Source organism: Delphinapterus leucas, chromosome 4, assembly GCF_059928025.1.
Source record: "Delphinapterus leucas isolate spDelLeu-1000000601 "Yukka" chromosome 4, BTC_Dleu_Yukka2, whole genome shotgun sequence".
Classification (NCBI taxonomy): Eukaryota; Metazoa; Chordata; class Mammalia; order Artiodactyla; family Monodontidae; genus Delphinapterus; species Delphinapterus leucas.
The window spans coordinates 119203259-119222692 of record NC_143132.1 but is presented as its reverse complement, the minus strand read 5'-3'; the positions used below and the strand labels follow the sequence as shown (position 1 = coordinate 119222692).

The window sequence follows — 19434 nt, the reverse complement described above, 5'->3', positions numbered from 1 at the left end:
ATGAGGAAGGTGAATCAGATGATTTCTAAAGCCCTTTTCAGCTTTAACAATCTGAGTCATCTGTGACACTGTTGTAGTAGTACCGAGCCCTGTAACAGAATGCAAGATGACAGTGGAATCAGACTCATAGATAGGTGGATGAACCACTAGTGTTTACTTCTGTGTGGTATGAACTTTTGTTCTGTATGAATTGTGGCCCAAAAGGCCATCTTTCTGATCTGGGGAATTGGAGTAGTAGTGGTATTTCTGAACCACAAGTCTTATGGAGAATGTCACTAAAAAGAAGGGGTCTTAAATTCTTATTAAGATAAACTAAAATAAATTTGTTTCTAGTTTGGAAAAACAAGGAGAACGTGACCTCAAACCATGAGTTCTTCAAGTTCATGCCAGAACCAGCTCATGGTCTTGAAAATAGATTTCCCAGACTTACGGATATGAAGAAATTGCCCTTTTACATAGTGGACATGGGGCCCTTTGCAAATTTCCAGAATTTGTCAGTCTTCTTACTGATGAGAGAGTCTCTCCTACAGCTTTTGTGTCCTAGTCACAGCAGCTTTATTGGTGGATTCCTCCCTGCATATCTTCTGTACGGAGGAATTTCTTTCATTTCTTAATGTTAATGGCATTTCTGAAGTTTTAAAAAACGATTTAGTGTTTCAATATCATAATAGAAAACTGATTTATGCAGTTATTTACTTGGTATAATGATTACTGTTAACAATCTGGTATCTTTTTTCTTACTTGAGTAATCCATGGACACATTCTCACTCTAAAAGATCCGAGCGCTAACACGTATATTAGCCAAGTGTCTCATTTCTTCATATATTTTTCTCCTCAGATTGTGTGGTGTGGTAAAGCATGTGGTGAACCCCTCAGAATGTTCTTCCCCAGAAAGATGCATCTTAGCCTACCTCTACGATCTCTATGTGTCATGTAGCCACCTCAGAAGTAAATTCGGAGACCTCTTCAGGTGGGTAGAAGAAAGTCAAAAGAATAGGAATAGGATTGTGCCTATATTTGTTTGTGTACCAAATTGTCATCCGTTTGAATAATGAAAGTTAATCCTAATTATATCTGCCAGAATTCCTATTGAATTATCTTTCATTGTAGCTCTAACCTCCTATTCCAAATCACTATGCATGTTTAGCTCTGATTGCAGTTTTGATACAAGAGAAAACGTTCTGTATTTTGCAGTTGCTGTTACCTCTCTTGGAACATTGTCTCCCCACTGTTTGCATACCTACTTTCTCCCTGCGTTTGCTTCTCTGACTCCTCGAACTTCCTACTTCACAGAGCATCTCTGACTCCCTGTCATTCTCTGCACCTTAGCACTTGTACCCGCGACAGGTAGACAGGTGCTGGAGACTCTGTACTTCCGTAATGGTGTTTGAGGAAATTTAGATGATTAACTGTAAGTTGGGGGAGGGAAGGGGGCAGTAATAGCTGGCAGAATAAATTTGGAATCTGGAAGCAGGCAAGGAAAGAATAGTCAATTACAGTTTCCTTTGCTCCCTTGTATCTTGCCTCCAGCTTGTTCGTAAATCCTATGAACTCTGCCTTCCAGGTACATGTAGAATCTGACCACTCTTCATTGCTTGGCAACTACCACCGTGCTCCTCTCTTGGTTGGACCATCGTAGTGTCCTTCTAACTCGTTTCTCTGCTTGCACCCTTGACTCTCTTAAGTGTATTCTCAACATGTCTTCAGAAGTTATCCTTTTGAAACAGGAATAACTTGAAGTTTTCCAGTGGCTTCTCATATCTACTCAGAATAGAATTCAAAGTCCTTACCTAGCCTTTAGGATCTACTGGATCCAGTCCTGTCTTCCACCACTTTCTCTCTGTCCATTCTAATCACATGGACGTCCGTATTGGTCTCCCAACACTCTGAGCACACTCCCACCTTGGGGCCTTTGCACTTGCTGTCTCCTCTCTCGTGATGCTCCCTCACACAGTTTGTTCAGGGCTCTATCTCCCTGACCACCGCACTGGAAATAGCCCCTCCCCCCGGTCTCCGTCATTCTCTGAACTTTAGCACTTTGCCCCTCCCCATTTCATACATTATGTATTTATTTATGGTCTGGCTCCTTTCAATGTAAGCTTCATGAGAGCAGAAACTTTCTCTAGTTTCTTCATTGCTCTATCCCAGTACCTTGAAGAGTGTCTGGCTCATAGTAGGCACTGCAAAAACAAAAAAAAAATCTGCTTAAAGAATGATATATACCAAATCAAAAACCATGATATTTTTAATGGTATTGATAGGGGAAAATGTGAAAGTATGTTCTTTATGAAATGAATTAGGTTTCAAAATAATCCCTTATGGAATGTCTGAGTGGGTCTTAGGAACCATCTTTCCACAGAAATGTTGTAATAATAATACCCCGTATTCTTTTTTTTTTTTTCTTTTTTTCTTGCGGTACGCGGGCCTCTCACTGTCGTGGCCTCTCCTGTTGCGGAGCACAGGCTCCGGCCGCGCAGGCTCAGCGGCCATGGCTCACGGGCCCAGCCGCTCCGCGGCATGCGGGATCCTCCCGCACCGGGGCACGAACCTGCGGCCCCCGCATCGGCAGGCGGACTCTCAACCACTGCGCAACCAGGGAAGCCCGGCCACCCGTCCCCCGTATTCTTCTATTACTTTACAGAGCGCTTTCAGTTTCAGTTTCAGTTTCCAGTTTTCAGAGAGCTTTCTCATACAAGATTCGGTTCTTGCGACAGCCGTGTGAATTTCCCAAGGAAGCCACAGTTGGGTATATTTGACCTCTCATGCTCCTGCAGCGTGGTGAAGCATGTTAAATGAGTTAATTCAAGTAATGCACACTGGCTGTGTGGAGATTCAGGAGACCAACCATGAACTGAGGGGCTACTTAGCATCAGCACCATGGCGCTTCACAAGGGGTTACCCGTCTAAAATTTCCTGGATTAAGCCGTGGTAGAGAACTGCGTTTCTCTCAGGAAACCTTCAAGTCAGGCATTATTTGTAGCTTGGGATTACGAAAAATGGTCAAACGAAAGCTAGATGTGCAGCGACTTCTGTTTGTATACTAATAGACCAGTTTTAATGATTAGATCAGAAACATCATCTATAAAGTTGTGTAAGAATCATATTTGGAGGAAGTAGAGCATTAATCACGTCTGCTTCTGATTATTCACGTCTGAGCTGCTGCTTTGTGCCAGGCACTATGGCGGGTTATTTCCATCAAGATCTTTAATCCTCCCAACAACCCCGGGAAGTAGAAATGATTTTTCCTATCAACAAATGACTGTTCCTCATTATAAGTTAATAAATGATAAAGCCTGGATTTGAACATAAGTCATTTTGGCCTCAAGGTGGTGTTGCTTTCATTACTCTATCAGTTTTTTCTTATACATGCAAGTTTCAGAAGGAAAATGTCTGAGTTTTTGTTTGTGTGGTTTGGGTTTGGGGTTTTTTAAACTCCATATATGCCTGCAACAGGGAGTGCTAAGAATTTGAGAGTGACCTAGATGGCAGCTAACATTTCACTAAAACCTAGAGCTCATCTGGAAAGAGTGTAATAAGTGAAATATGAAGCCTAGAAATGAAGGGACACGAGACTTCACCATGAACCACAGAGTTCAGAAGAACTGCCAGAGGAGGTAGGAGGGCATCAACTTGAGAGCAGTCTCTATACTAATCGAAAAGTGAGGCTGACTCTTATAAAAATTAGGAAAGAAAAGCAGAATTCTTCTGGTTTCCAAAGACAGACAGGGGTAGATTGTTAGAATTAAATGGAAAGTTGAATAAAAAGAGATGCTGCTTTGCTATTTGCAGAACTCTGTTTCCTTAAAGACTCCGAGTATTGGGTGGTAGAGGAAACCAGGGATGTGGTATTAGGGAGGGAACCGGCAGAGAGCAAAATTTGTTTTTCTTTCATTTTTAGTGGGAAAATGAAACAAATTAAGAACTATTGCTAAGTGAGAATATATGCAGCCTGGCAGGGTTAAGACAGGGAAAAGGGAGATTCTTAAAAACACTGGGGACTGTATAATTCTGTCATTTTGAATAGGTCATGACTTCAGATTGCAAGCTTGTATCCTTCAGCAACCCCTGACAAGTTTTTATATAAGTTGTAGGTGAAGAAAAAGGGTGTAGAAGATTGTACTTGCTGCCACTTAGTGGGTGGCTTTAGTCCTCTCCCTTGGCCCAGTGCTTCCACGCATATTTGGTACTTAGTTTTACCTGGGACTGCTTTTTTTGTTTTTTTTTTTTTTGCGGTACGCGGACCTCTCACTGTTGTGGCCTCTCCCGTTGCGGAGCACAGGCTCCGGACGCGCAGGCTCAGCGGCCATGGCTCACGGGCCCAGCCGCTCCGCGGCATGTGGGATCTTCCCGGACCGGGGCACGAACCCGTGTCCCCTGCATCGGCAGGCGGACTCTCAACCACTGCACCACCAGGGAAGCCCTGGGACTGCTTTTTAAGCATACAGATTCAGTACACCTTCAGTGAGGCCCAGGAGTCTTTTATTTTTAACAGATGCCCCAGAGGTGATTCTGAAGGAGGAAGTCTAAAGTCACTTTTTGGTAAACACTGAACTGAACAATCTCAGTTTTCTTAAAGCAGTTGTCAATGTTAACAGCTTAGGGTGAAGAATCTATATGTCTTTTCATTTTTGAGGAAATCATTCCTGGCTACTGTTTATGTAGGCGCATAAGACTAAGACATGTGTCGCCTTGATCACAAATAAATTTGCTGCCAAAACTTAATCTAAAAGGAAAAGAGTGTCTGCTGCTTAAAAGAGCTGTTGAATAGAGAAGGTGAATTGTGGCTTATGGATTTGTTATCTACAGCAATTGGGCTAGAATAGCGAAGCGTACATGGAGTCTGAGCTTTGAAATCAGGTCATCCTTCAGCCTCATCTGCAGAGCAGGGTTAGAGGGGATGCTTTCTAATTCCCTTTATAAATTTATAATATTCTGCATTTTCTTCAGATGTAACTCTGACTGTGGTAGACCAGGCTCTTAAAAAACTCTAGATACTGCTGAGATGTACAGTGTGATAAAGTTCTAGGAACCATATAATAGTTTCTGTACTCTCATAGAATGTATGTATTCCCCATATCCCCCTACTAGAATTTAAGCTCCTTGAAGGCAGGGAGTGAGCCCTCCAGAGTAGCCACGGCACATGAACCCCCCGGATACTTTGTACCGAGAGGAATCGCTTTACAGGATGAATGATTAGGACTAAAACACCAAGTTGTTCCTGATGTGTAATCCAATCCATTTTTATTATTCTTAAGTAATAGCACTTTCCAACCACTGTTCAGACACAGTTGTTGGAAGCCATAGTAGATTCTTTTATTTTTTAAAGCATGTAAAATGTAGAAAAGACTTAGAAAATAATCAAGATTAGTACCCAGATGTCTTATTCTTGTTTTGTTCTTCCACCCATTCAGTAACTATTGAACTAGCACATTCCAAGCACTGTGTCCGGTGCCGATTATTAGGAAGAACCCATAATGCGAACCTTCTCTAGGAATACATTACAGCTGCCATTTAATCTGTCCTTAAATGAAATACCTTTCTAGTTATTTTAGTTTTGTTTTGTCTTTTAACTCTTCTTCTTGTAACCTCAGTAGTGCCTGTTCAAAAGTAAAGCAAACCATATATAATAATGTGATTCCTGCAAATTCTAACTTGCGATGGGATCCAGACTTCATGATGGATTTTATTGAGAATCCCTCAGCCCGTAGCATCAACTACTCAATGCTGGGCAAGATCCTTAGTGACAATGCGGCCAATCGCTACAGCTTCGTCTGCAACACGCTCATGAATGTATGTATGGGCCATCAGGATGCTGGAAGGTGAGCTGGGATTCACGATTAACCACACAGTTGTTGCATGGCTGCTCCTTTAAAATTAAGGGCTTTAATAATTGCCTAAGCAGACATTTGGCTTTTGTTTGTTTGTTTTAAAATCTTATTGTATTCCTGCATTTGCTTCTCTATTCCATGATTTTCTTAACCTGGCTTATTGATCTGGTGTGAGCTGCTCTAGATATAATCTGTAAGTTATCTGGTATGTTTTCAAAAGCATAACAAAAATACAAATGAAAAAGACAGATTTTGAAAACAATGGATTTAGACTGACCTTTTAATTTTTTTGATGCCCTTACAAATGTGAATTTACAGGTCAGATTTGTTCACAGAACTAAAAATATGTTAGCTGACATCTATACTGGTTACTGTTTGTTGCTCAACAGCATTAAATATTGGCTTGCTCAAAAAGTTCGTTCGGTTTTAAGTAAAGATAAAAGATACATTTTTCATTTTCTCCCAGAACTTTATTGAACAATGTATTCATTAACTGAATGAACTTTTTGGCCAAGCCAATAGAAACCATCTGAAGACATTTCCTTTCCCTTCTGCTCCAGGTTCTACTAGGTTATTTGACAAGTGGATTTTTATTATATCCTTGAATCTAAGAAATGAACGCCCTGTTTGATGATATTGAAACTATGTGTTCATTAAGTTTATCGTATGTGAGTATTTCTCTTTTGTTACTTTCTTCTCTATTCTTTTTCTTCTTTCTAGGATTAATGACATAGCCAATTTCTCCTCTGAGCTGACGGCCTGCTGCACCGTTCTCAGTTCAGAATGGCTGGGAGTCCTGAAGGCTCTTTGTTGTTCTTCAAACCACGTCTGGGGGTTTAATGATGTACTTTGCACTGTAGATGTAAGTTTTCTTTTTCATTTAAAAACTCAACTGTACAATTAAATATTTAGCTAGTAATTTTTTTTAGTTGGCTCAGCTATTAACTGAAATGTTGTAAATTATTTTGTGTTTCTCTCCCTGAAAGCAATAAACCAGAATGTGGTTGCCAAGAATAAATAAAGGGGAAAAAATCAAAATAAAATAGATAGCCTAATCTAGAGTGGAGATGCCAAGAGTTTCCTTGTAGTTAGCTGAGATTTCTTCTGTATGGTCTCCTCAGAGTGGTTTGTTCATAGTTTTTACCAAGTGCCTTGGGTTCCTCATGGCATAGGACATAATTTAACTAAAGCAGTTTACATTCTGAAGACCACCAGTTTGTTTTCTTAGAATGAAAAAAAAACATCTGAGAGTATAGGTTCTGTTGTGTGGGATCAGGACATCCAGGCTCAGATTCAGAGGGGTGTCCAGTCTTTCTTAGTGGTAGTGTCTGGAAGCTTATGAAGAGATCTCCTTTATGGATCACAGATATCCTCAGAGAGCATGTTGCATCCATGGTGTGTGAATTTCTTAAAAATCCATCTGGATTCTTTATTTCTGCCTATCACTTCCATCATTTCTTGCAGTAATTTGTATTGCATATTAGTATATCTCATGTATAGAAGAACTTTATACATTTTAAAAACTGACTCCCCGTTGAAGGTTTATTTCCTAGTTCTGGTATCTGAAGACCAGGTGGATAATCCTGCTCCATTCTGTGGGCACCTAAGATGTAAAACTCATATCTGTGACCTGCTCTTCCAGACAGAAAAAGACCCAAATATTTATCTTTAACGTAGTTCCTTAATCTCTCGGTTGTTTTTTGTTTCACTTTACCTCTGCTTGTTCCCTCATTTGTAAAGTTGGAATTAATAATAGTATGAACCTCACAGTGGGGTGCCCGTAAATGAGGTGATCTTTGTAAATCCCTAACCGTAGTCACTGGCATATAGGACAACTTAATGTGGAGGCTGCTGTTACAGCTGTTTTTCTTATTATTTTCTGTCAAAGTCTTGTGAGATCTGTAAAGGGTAGAGGTTTCCACCCTGAATGAATTAATTTTCCTCCCCTTTCTCCTCTTTCATTCTCTGTCTCACTCACCTTCACTCTTCTTTAAATTTAGGAGTCGGGTGAGAATTTTCAAAGTTGTTTTTAAAACTGATTTAATTATATTACAAAATCGTTATTGGTTATTCCCAAAAGGGACTCTAAAACATTAATAAGGCTTGTTTTTCAACTAGGGGAACCTCCTTGTTTTCTGTTGCTTCCTATTGGTCTTACCCTGCAACGCTAGATTATACTGCATTCTGCTAAAAAGGCTTATTTATGCTGCATCTTTTAGGGATTTCTTGATTTTGCTGTTTTATTGTTTTGTTTCTCAGTTACATGTACCCAAGCTAAAGCTTAGTATCTTCTTAAAGCATTGGGCGTGTGGGTAGACCTCATTCTTTGTCTTATAAAGTAGAAGGAGGCCTAGAGGGTAATGATTATAAATCATTTCACTCTGCTGGTTCATTTGCGGATTTGAGATCTTATTCGTATTGCCTACATTCTCTTAGATATTAATCTTAGATGTTACTTAAAAGGGTGTTAGGTATTAAAACGTGTCAATGTTTTTCTTGAAGGTGAGTGACCTTTCATTCCATGATTCATTAGCTACTTTCATTGCTATTCTGATAGCACGACAGTGTTTCTCCCTGGAGGACGTCGTGCAGCACGTCGCTCTTCCCTCTCTCCTAGCCGCAGGTAAGGCTGCATCCAAGAACGGCATTGGTTATTTCATTGTTGTCTTGGTGCAGTGGTTTCTAACTGTTAAAAGGCAGTGAAAAAGTAGAATTTAAGGGAACATGCATTGGGCAGTGATATGGCATCAAGGTAGAGATGGTAGGATTTATAACAGTTATTCCAAACAAAGTCACATGGATCCCAGTGGAAGAGGTTGGAAGCGACACTCTCAGTACTTGTTTTTAAGGAAGGATTCAGGTTTCTCAGAAAAGCATAGACAGTGTCTTACTTTTTACCGTAAGGAGCATTTATTTAAATTATTCCAGAAAATTTAGCATAATAGAAATGTGGAAGACGTGTTCTTGAATATGTTAGAAAACTTGCTTTTAAAATCCCTCTCTCCTAGCTTGTGGAGATGCAGACGCGGAGCCTGGGGCGAGAATGACGTGCCGACTCCTACTTCATCTCTTCCGAGCTCCCCAGGCCTGCCTATTACCTCAAGCAACCGGTGAGCTGACAGCTGAAATATCTCTGATGACGCTTTCATTTGGAAGGCATATGCTTAAATTGACCAAGTAGGCTGTCCGTTCTGTAGTTTCCTTCCTGATTTTGGTGGGCTTGCTTTGAGGCGATGAAGGCATGGGGTATGGCCATTGAGAGGGCTGTCAGCACCTTTCATGTAGGTAATATCGGGATGTATTGAGAAACTCACATCAAGAGTTAATAAACAATAAAAATTCCTCTTCTCCTCAGCCAAGCCAAGCTGGTGGGCAGCATGACCCTCCAACATACTGTGTGTGTTGCTAATGAAACACACCATAGCAGCTTAGGGCAATGGTGATGCATTTATTCTTTTACTGAGGTGAAAGGAATAAGGTAAGAATTCTAGGGGTATTACTGCATTCTGTTCCTAAAGATCATTTCCGCGCACGCGTGTGTGTGTGTGTGTGTGTGTGTGTGTGTGTGTGTGTGTGTGTGTGTGAGAGACAGCAGAAGTGGATAAAAGTCCTCCTAATTTTTTGGATACATCTCTCTAAAGAGCAACACCATTGTCTTAATATTTAAAAAGAAAAGGTTAAGTAAGGAATACTGTCAGTGTTTCTTAGTGAATCCCTGAAGCATCAATTAAAGCTAGCTAATAGCAATTCAGCGCCCACAGTCTGACAATGAAAGGCTCTGCTGACCGTAAATGGTTACAAAAGATGGTTAATGATGGTGATGAGACTATTAAAGGTTTGTTGTTTTCCTCATAGGCAAACCTTTCCCCGGAATAAGATCGTCCTGTGATAGACACCTCTTAGCCGCTGCTCACAACAGCATTGAAGTGGGAGCGGTGTTTGCTGTCTTAAAAGCAATTATGATGCTTGGTAAGACTATCCTGGCACTCAGCTTGGTTAATCACCAGAAACTGAGACAAAATAATTTGTATTCAGGTTTAGCTCTAATTAATATTATTAGAAGCATATTTTTGTTTGTTTGTTCTCCTGGAAAAATTAGTTGGCATTTTCCAAGTTCATGTTCAGTTGGCCTCGGAGGAGTCTGTCCCTTATCTACAATTTTGGGGGAATTTAAATATAATACTTTTTTTGTGTCATTTTAACTGCAGGGTGTCTCATTCTGATGTACTGTAGATCCTTAGACCCACAGGGTTGTTTTGACTTCATTTGTTGGCAGAAGTCACACTTTGTGATGGACACAGTTGATTTGGTAATCTATCTACAGGTTTAAATTTCATATTATATTCTAGGTCTAGAACAACCAGAAAATTTGGGTTTTAATCTTAGTTATTCTGCTTCCACTGTGACCCTAGACAAGTTTATGTCCATCTGCTTTAGTTTTTTCATGAATGAGGTGATAATTGCAATGATATTGATACTGTTGATAAATCAATATTGGATATCACACTTTTGTTTTCATTTAATTTGTAATGTCCAAGACATCCTTATATCTTTATTGATATATATTCTCCAGGAGTAGTAGTATTGTCTTTTCTGTTCATTTACGGTGCAATACCTTAAGACATTTTTATGCTATAAATCATTTAGGATTTGAAAGATTAGGAAGTCTTGAATTCACACTGCCTAATTTCAACTTTGGGCACCCTCTTATGTTCTTGACTAAGCAAAAGTTGTCTCTGATGTTCCAAGGGAGCGTCCTTTGACTGGAACTAAATTTACTGAGTGGATAGGAATTGTTTTAGATGAGTCCTAAACATGTTTTAGAATATACCCTGACCCTTTACACTCCTGCTTGAGAAGTGTTATTCAGTGATGATGAGGAAGCATAACAGGGTTTTCATAAAACAAACTACTAAAAGTTCGCCTCAGCGCGCACACACACACACACACACACACACACACACACACACACACATTCCTTTTGCAATGCCCATGGGTTTTGTAGTAGAAAGGGAAAAGTAGAGCCACACGGAGGGCCACACCCTCTCCTCTGAGCTTGTAATATTGTACAGCCAACATTAAATGCTCATTTCAGTCATATTGCTCTACTCTGATTATGTTTGAAAGGAAAGCTGGCTGGTCAGTTCTATTTAATAAATATATGTACGTACCATGAAGTCAGGGACTCACATTTTTGCTGTGGTATCTCTAATGCCCACGAGAGAAACTAAAGAGTAGGTTTTCCATACACTAATGTTGGAAGTGTGAATGCATAAGTGATAGACTTTTAATGGCAGAAACCAAGACGCGTCCCATCTAGACATTATCCCCTTGATTTGTAGGACGGGTCTAATCCCAAGTACAATTTACCAACCTCTTTAAATATCCAGATAACCGTATTTTGATCTCAATGCATAATCACCTGTTTATTTTTCTTTGATTGCCTTTCCTTGACCTTTCTAATTGGCCCCAGTCCTTGGTAGATTTTACAGCTTCCTAAGCCATGGAGGGTTCTTCAGGTCTGAGAAGTCAGGATTAGGCTAGTTGAATGTCAGCAGACCCTTGGACCACGCAGTCCCTGAACACTGTGTTTGTTCTATTGTCTCTACCATTACAGAAGGTTCTGGCACAGCCTTCCAGACCTTCTCTGTCATCCTAACATCTAAACTGAATGAGGATCTCCTAAACTAGGACTGGCAGAGGTGTTTGTTTCTTTGTTTTGTTTTTGCAGTTTTATCTACCTCACCATGTCGTTCTCAATGTTCTCTCAAGTCCTATCCACTAGGATCTATTTCGAGTTAGGGAAATAGGGTTGTTTTATAGAAGTTGGTTTCTAATTTCTGTAGTAGTTTACCTCAAGGTGCGGAAATAGTTGTTTATACACCTAAGGTTGGGAAAAACATGCTAAATGTTGGTACATGTAGAATTTGGTCTTTGTTTCAGCTCCTGAAGAGCTCTGTTGAATTAAATAAACGTCTGTGAGTGGAGTGAACTTGGTGCTTTTTTGTATGAGTATTTGAATGAGAAATGTATAATACGTAATAAGATATTGATGAGTTGAAATGTATTATTTATTCCTCCCCTCCGCTTATGATTTTATAAGCAAATATTCACTAAGCAATTCTGATTTTCTGAAATTTTTTTAGCAGAGTCAAAACTTTTTCTTGGTTGACCTGTGGGTTTTAAAAGGCTTTTTGCACTGACCCGGCCTCGGTTTCACTTACAGTGAAGCCGTGAGGGCCTCATCTAAACTCATTTGTTGGTTCCAGGAATTTTTCCTGTTCAACGCTTATGATCCTGTGGGTAAACAGGCAAGGGTTTGGAGGCTCTGTTGTCATTTGGCAATCTTTATCACCAAATTATATTAATTTCTCACTTTTAAAATATGACAATTACTTGTCTTTCATGGCTAGAGAAGATTTCTTATTTCCAGCTATTCAACCATTCTGCTCAGTTCCCCTCCCCGGCCCCAGAACCTTGTAATGAGGAAAACACTTTCCTGAGCTTCGTTTTATTGAGTGTATTAGAGGTTGATCAGGTGAGGTTTTCTAATTTGGATGTTTACAGAGAGGAAAGTGAAAGACATGGGTTATTCAATGAATGCCCTGTTTTCCAGGGCTTCCTTAGTATGCATTGCCCTTTTCCATTCCCAGGGAAATAAATCTCTCTTGTCAAGAAGTTGCTAGTAAGGTGGGCTAAGGCAAAACTTTTCTCTTGACCTATGGATAGAAAATAAGTCATTGTAAGAGAAGAAATGGAAAAGGGACATCTAGAAGGGTGAGTAACCCATTTTTTCCTTGTCTATAAGTCAAATGAATTTGAATACCGTTCATGCTTGAAATATTGGTGAAATCAATGTTCTGTGATTATTAAGTGTGATTCTTAATGGCCTTTCCAAGTTTGGTGAAAGCATACTTAATTCTGTAAACGAAATAAAGAATGAGTCTTGAACATGTTTTTTTTGTTTGCTTGTTTGGTTGGGTTTTTTTCCCATGTCCGATGAAACTTCTCAGGGTTCTAGCATTTACTCTCTCAATCCCTTCTCTCTATTGCTGAACAACTGACTATGCAATGATGATCCCATTCATATATTTTAAATCCCTGAATGCTTGCCTCATTTATTTCCCAAATATTTGGCAATATTTTGAATGTCTGTGATTTTGCTTTTGTGATTCTGTTATTTAGGAGATGCCAAAATTGGCAGTAACAATGTCGGCTCTTTAAAGAATGACGACTTCACCATGAGGGGTTTACGACGTGACGGAAGTGCTGATGATATCTGGACTGCCTCACAAAATTCAAAATCCTGTGGGAAAAGCATCTCCATAGAAACTGCCAATTTAAGGGAATATGCTAGATATGTACTGAGGACTATCTGTCAACAGGTATTCTTCAGATTTAATTTGCCTTTAACTTTGAGTATGTAACTGTTCTTTGGAGAGAAATGCCCAATACTGTAGGAAACTTGTACATATAAGGTCCTCTTTTTCCTGCCAACTTAATTTTGAAATCATGTCAAATTTGCTGAAAAGTTGTAATAATTATAAAGAACTCTAGTATGCCCTTTATACGGATTCAGTCATTGTTTATTTACATTCCACCACATTTGCTTCATAATTCTATTTGTGTGTGTGAATGTGGCCTCGTATACTTTTTAATGTTTTTCTTTTTACTGAGCCATTTGAGAGTAGATGGCATGCATTATTCTTCTTTACTTTTTAATATTACAGCATTTATTAACATAACCAAACTACAGTTATCAAAAGTAAGGAGATTTCGCATTGGCATGGTAATTTTTTCTCACCTATAGGCCACATTCCAGTTTTGTCAGTTGTCCCAGTATTGGCTTTGTCTGAAGTTTCCTGTAGATTAGCTTCAGATTATGCTTTCCTGGCCAGGATACTGTAGAAGTATGTTATGTTCTTTCCTCTCAGGTAATCACATCTGAAGGCACATGAGGTTCATTTGCACCTCACTGGAGATGTTAATTTTGATCAAGTTGTCTCCATTGTATGGTTTTTTGATTTTTCTATTGTATAGTTATTATTTTTTCCCTTGCAATTAATAAACAGTTTTGGGGAGACACTCTGAGACAGTGCAAGTTTTCTGTTCCTCATCATTCTTCCCCACCTGACATATAGCATCCATTCTGATTCTTGTCCACACCAGTCTTTACTACAATGGTTGCAAAATGGCTTTTCCCAACTCTTCCACTCCCTCCACATTTATCAGTTTGCATTCTACTCTAGGAAGAGCCTACCCTTTTCCTCCCTCCCTCCCTCCCTTCCACTCATTCATTTTCTTTTCATATATGTTATAATATACTGTCCTCAGTTATTTTCATGTTCAAATTATCCCACATTTGCCCAGTGTGAATCAATCTTTTCATGCTGATTCTTGTGTTATTTTGACACGTCTCTCTCTCTTTTTTTTTAAATAACAAGTATTTTCTTACTTTCTGACCTATCTTATACTTCCCTGCCCCAGACCTGGAATTACTCATTCCTTCATGGAACCCTGGTTCCGTTTAGTAGAGGACGGTATTTAGAAACCAAGATCCGAGCACTACGTGTGCTCGTTGCTATGCGCAATGTGTGTTCATTGCTTCTAGGCCCTTTCAGCAGACAGATCTAGGGGGAAAAGAACATCCATGTACATAAATGTGTGTGTGTATAATCATGAGTTTATACTGATACCTCCAATTCCAATCAAACTGCACAAATTTTTGTTTGCATTCCCTCATTCCATATTAATACCGCCTTCTTCCACAGTAAGAACCCTGGCTACCAATAACATCAACCATTTACTCATTGGTTGAATTCTACAAAACACCTGAAGTAGTTTCAGAATTACTACCACTATACCACTTTGAAAAACCAGCCTACTAAAAGGAGTTGAGGATTCGTTTGTAGCTCTTTTTTCCCTAAGCGTTTACAGCATTATGTTAAAAAGTTATTTGACCTTTCTCTTTCAGCGTGGATATGTTATTCACTTGAAATAGAGTTGATTTCATTTGGTTTTGTTTGTGTTCAGTTTAGATTTCTTTTTCTACCCTAGCTCTGTCTTTAGAGTAACATACTTCCAAAGGTCAAGGAGCAATAGTGTGTATTCAGAGAGATGTACATCTCCCTCCCTCATCTTTTCTACCCTGGGTTCCTCCCTGCCCTAGGTGATCAATTTCATTATTTCTGGTTTTTCTTTCCATTTTGTATTAAATTCTCCTTCCCTCTATAAAAAGGCCTACCATATATACTCTTTTTCACTTTGCTATAGATATAATGTTGACAGGGTCATGTTTTTCTTAAGGTATACTGTAACCATGGTAAAAGTTAGCTACTAGTCATATAGATGTTGAGAGGGTACTGAGCTGTGCGTTGGTTTCTAACTGTGGGTACACATTGGAGTCACCTGGAGAGTTTAAAAAATATTTTGATGCTTAACAAGTTGCTGATGTCTGGGTAGCATTACCTGAGATTGATTTCATTGCTCTGATATGGGGCCTGGGTTTGGAAGTTTAACAAACTCCCCAGGTGATTTTAATGGACAGCCAGCATTGAGCCACTGATGAGGTGGTTAAGAAACAGGTTTCCTCAGAAACATATCTGGGTTCAAGTTTGGCTCTAGTACTTCTGATGATTTCTTACCCCATCTAGTACAAGAACTTGCCTTTGAAAAAATGATGAAGAAAAGCTGTTTAAAAGAATTTTAATTTGGTGGAAACTCCCCAGAGGTCCATTAGCCGTATGCATCAATAGCCTTAAATGTTTGCTATCCCCCTTGACCCAGCAATTGCAGTTCCATGAAATTATCCTAAGAAAATAATTGTACAGAGGATACATGTGCACAAATATTTATTTACAATGGTAACATTATTCATAATGATATCAAAAAAGGAAGACAATTTTCTAAATGTTATACTATGTCCTACCTATTAGTGGAATGTATTATAGTGCATTCCATAAAAATGAAGAATACATATTGAAATATAGAATCACTACTGTTATATAGCAAGTAAAAAAAATGATTACAGAACATTACTTAGAGCAAGGCCTCATTCTCCGACTGAAAACACATACCAGTATTTTCTTTATTTAGCCTTTTCTGCCCCTGCTTTATTTTTTGCGTATTTCCTTTTTTGCATTCCTTTTTAAAAACTTTCTATAACCAAGATTCTACTTTGTATTTTTAAGAAGTCAAAATACTAGAAAATTTGCTTGTAAGCCTTTTCCCTCCCACTTTTTCCACCTAATATTCTTTAAATTGGAAGATTCCTGTCCGCTTTCTGTTGTGCACCATGAGTTTAGTACATATTACGTATGCATATTGATGAAAGTCTCTGCCTGTCAATATAACTGCTGCATTATTTTTAGGAATGGGTAGGAGAGCATTGCTTAAAAGAACCTGAAAGATTATGCACAGACAAAGAACTTATTTTGGACCCTGTGCTCTCAAATATGCAAGCACAGAAATTATTGCAACTGATCTGTTATCCTCATGGCATTAAAGAATGTACAGAGGGGGACAACCTACAAAGACAGCACATTAAACGCATTCTTCAGGTGAGTGATAATAGTGTAAAGATTGTGTTTTTGTCATTTGACACATTCTTTGTGTTTATAGCAAGAGTTACTCTGCCTCTTTTTTTTTTTTTTGTCATTGCTAAGTAATTCTTAACTTCAATTAATTCTATTTTTGGGATTTGAAAAATTGGCATTTTTATTCCCCCAATTTTCTGTTTTGTGTAATTGCCACACTTTATTACTGGGTAGTACAGATACTGCAAATTGTGTATAACCATTATATAAATATTGATATGTTAAGTCAGTACTGTGTTTACATGAGAAATAAGCTTTGTAGAGGGACTGTCTTAAGTATATTATTAAAAAAATATCGAAATCATTTTTTTATGTGGTTGGTTAGATAGATTTTGGGAGAAGAAATGTTTGTCTGATTCATTTACAGTGCCTAGCAGAGTAAGGCACATTATTTTAATGTTCCTATTTATTTCTTTGTGTTTATAATGAGCATATGTAATAGACTTGGAAGCCTTCTGATTCATATAAATCCCTTTATTGTGGGTGATCATTCCTCTGTTTCTTGAGAAAGAGAATAGTGCAAGGAATTATTATGTTTTAAAACACGTTCAATATTCTAATGTGTTAACTCCATTTTCCCCAGAATCTTGAGCAGTGGACCCTGAGGCAGTCCTGGCTGGAACTTCAGTTAATGATCAAACAGTGCTTGAAGGACCCTGTGAGTATATATTGAAAGCGTGTATGTGTATAAAATTTTATGAAAAGCAAAACCACGTTGGTGTTTGAGGATAAAGTAAAACACATGCGTGCTGGTTTTCTCACGTCTGACTCCAGGGCTCTGGTTCGGTGGCTGAAATGAACAACCTACTGGACAATATTGCCAAGGCAACAATAGAGGTATTCCAGCAGTCGGCTGACCTGAACAATAACTCTTCTAATTCGGGTATGGGCCTCTTCAACCCAAACGGGATTGGAAGTACTGATACGAGTAGCACAAGACAGAATGGAATAAAGACATTTCTAAGGTATTTTTTTCAGTGGTTTTATGAGGCTATCATTAATTTTTCACATGTAACCGTACATTTTATTCTCATAATGCAGTTATTTTTTTCATAAAGCTGCAGGATTGTGAAGAAAATAATTACTTGTAAGTGTCCATTATCATTATTTAATATGTTAAAGGGCCATGCTGCTGGGGTGGGTGATATCTTAGTGTTCTAAATGTTAGGTTGAGCGGGCCCCGACTCCTTGGAACCACAGATGACATTCAGGACAGAAGAATTTCTCTAGTGTGCCCTGAGGCTGCTCTAGTCCATGGTATTCCTAATATGTTTATTCCTAATAAACACTCTTTCTGCCATCTTTATTAATTGGCAGTTTTGCTCAAATGATAATCACAAAAGGCAGATAGACCTGTATTTCATCATTTAGGTGTAAAGTATAACTAGTGAATTTTGAACCTTTAAAACTTGGTTATTTACATACTTAAACATAATCAGAACATTTCATATTTTAACCATGACAGAGAAGTATATCGCTTGTTAGACAAAAGGACCGTTACTGCTCAGAGAGCCAGAATCGTAGAAAAACACTTTTCTAGATTTAAAAAAAAGTTTAGTTATAGTATCCCCTCAGAACCCCACCTTTTATTGCTTTCCATAAGCATGACTGAAAAGTGTGTGCAAATGTCTGGTATTTGGCAAGAGGAAAGATAGTATAGGAGTAAAAGGGGGAATGTTAGAATAATCTGTGTCTTGTGCATAAAAGTTATGCTCTGGAGTTTCTATTAGAACCGTGAGAGCAGAGAAAAAGGATGCCTCCTTGGGTATAACATCTTTTTCTGATTTTAGTTCCTCTGAACGCAGGGGCGTGTGGCTGGTAGCCCCCCTAATTGCTAGGCTGCCGACTTCTGTGCAGGGAAGAGTGTTGAAAGCTGCTGGGGAGGAGCTGGAGAAGGGACAGCACTTGGGTTCTTCTTCAAAAAAGGAAAGAGACAGACAAAAACAGAAAAGGTACGTCTGGAAGATGTGTTTCTATGTGAGAATTTAAAGGACAGTCGAGAAAATCCAATATTCTACAGATGCACAGGCTCATTGTACTCAGAGTCCGTTGAAATTTCATCTTTATATGGAACTGAGAACATTCTGTTAGGCAAATCTCTGTTCCTCAAAGATCCCAGATTATAATATTCAGTACACTAGCTCTCAATTCTGCCTGTGTACCCTAATCACTGCTACACTATTAAAAATACTGACTTCAGACCTGCTGCATCAAATCTGGATATCCACTTGGTCCCTGCATTCAACAGTTCTTTTGTTGTTGTTGCTTTTCTTGTTATATTTAGGTACTTATGCTTCAATTTCATAGAATAAATTTATGATTCTGTCATGCTGGACCCTGAAACAGTTACTAATCTTTTTAACATTTAGGACTCTTGTTCTAGACTAGATATTAACTTATAAGCCTCCAAGTTGAATGTTTTTTAAATTTTATGCCCTAGAAAAGGTGTCAAGTAATTTTATTGGAAAACTGACCATGTTACTGAGAAGGAACATAAGCACACTCTGATGTGAAACCGTGATGAATTTAGTGCCCCGGGAGTAAAAGGAAATTCCTAACATTGAAAAACAAAACTTCTGAACATACAGGTTTCTTGCCCCCTAATCAGTAATATTTTTTAGTAGCTGCCATTTACTGAGCCCTTATGAAATGCCAGCCTCTGTATAAAACTCATTATACACATACGTGAACATCTCACAGCAATCATATGTGATAGGTGCTCTCATTATATCCTTTTTAAAAGATGAAGAAACAGAGGCACTGCAAGGTTAAGTAAATTTCTCAAAGACACACAGCTAAGGAGGTGTAAAGCTGGGGTTGAAACCCAGGTGGTCTGGCCTCTGAGTCTGCGCTCTCCTTTCTTAACTGAAGTATTGATACCTTTTGGTGTTGACCTAGCTTTGCGTGTATGCTGTTGGGTTGTTTTGTCATCTTTGCCAGTATTTATTCATCAACCAGATGCCTCAGTTTTAATTCTCAAAGTCGATTTGCTAATGGGTGATGGCATGTAC

At 38.8% G+C, this 19434-nt stretch overlaps 1 protein-coding gene across 1 annotated transcript in view; it reads left to right on the top strand.

The window, feature by feature from the left end:
* The window catches only part of MED12L (mediator complex subunit 12L), a 359593-nt gene that overhangs the window by 256132 nt on the left and 84027 nt on the right, over positions 1–19434 (top strand). The window contains exons 21-31 of the mRNA XM_089910995.1: positions 839–970; positions 5592–5819; positions 6549–6690; positions 8331–8451; positions 8837–8938; positions 9684–9797; positions 13014–13213; positions 16199–16387; positions 17007–17081; positions 17198–17388; positions 18214–18375. Of these exons, the coding sequence (XP_089767121.1) occupies positions 839–970; positions 5592–5819; positions 6549–6690; positions 8331–8451; positions 8837–8938; positions 9684–9797; positions 13014–13213; positions 16199–16387; positions 17007–17081; positions 17198–17388; positions 18214–18375 (1656 nt within the window). The remainder of the gene's footprint in view (positions 1–838; positions 971–5591; positions 5820–6548; positions 6691–8330; positions 8452–8836; positions 8939–9683; positions 9798–13013; positions 13214–16198; positions 16388–17006; positions 17082–17197; positions 17389–18213; positions 18376–19434) is intronic.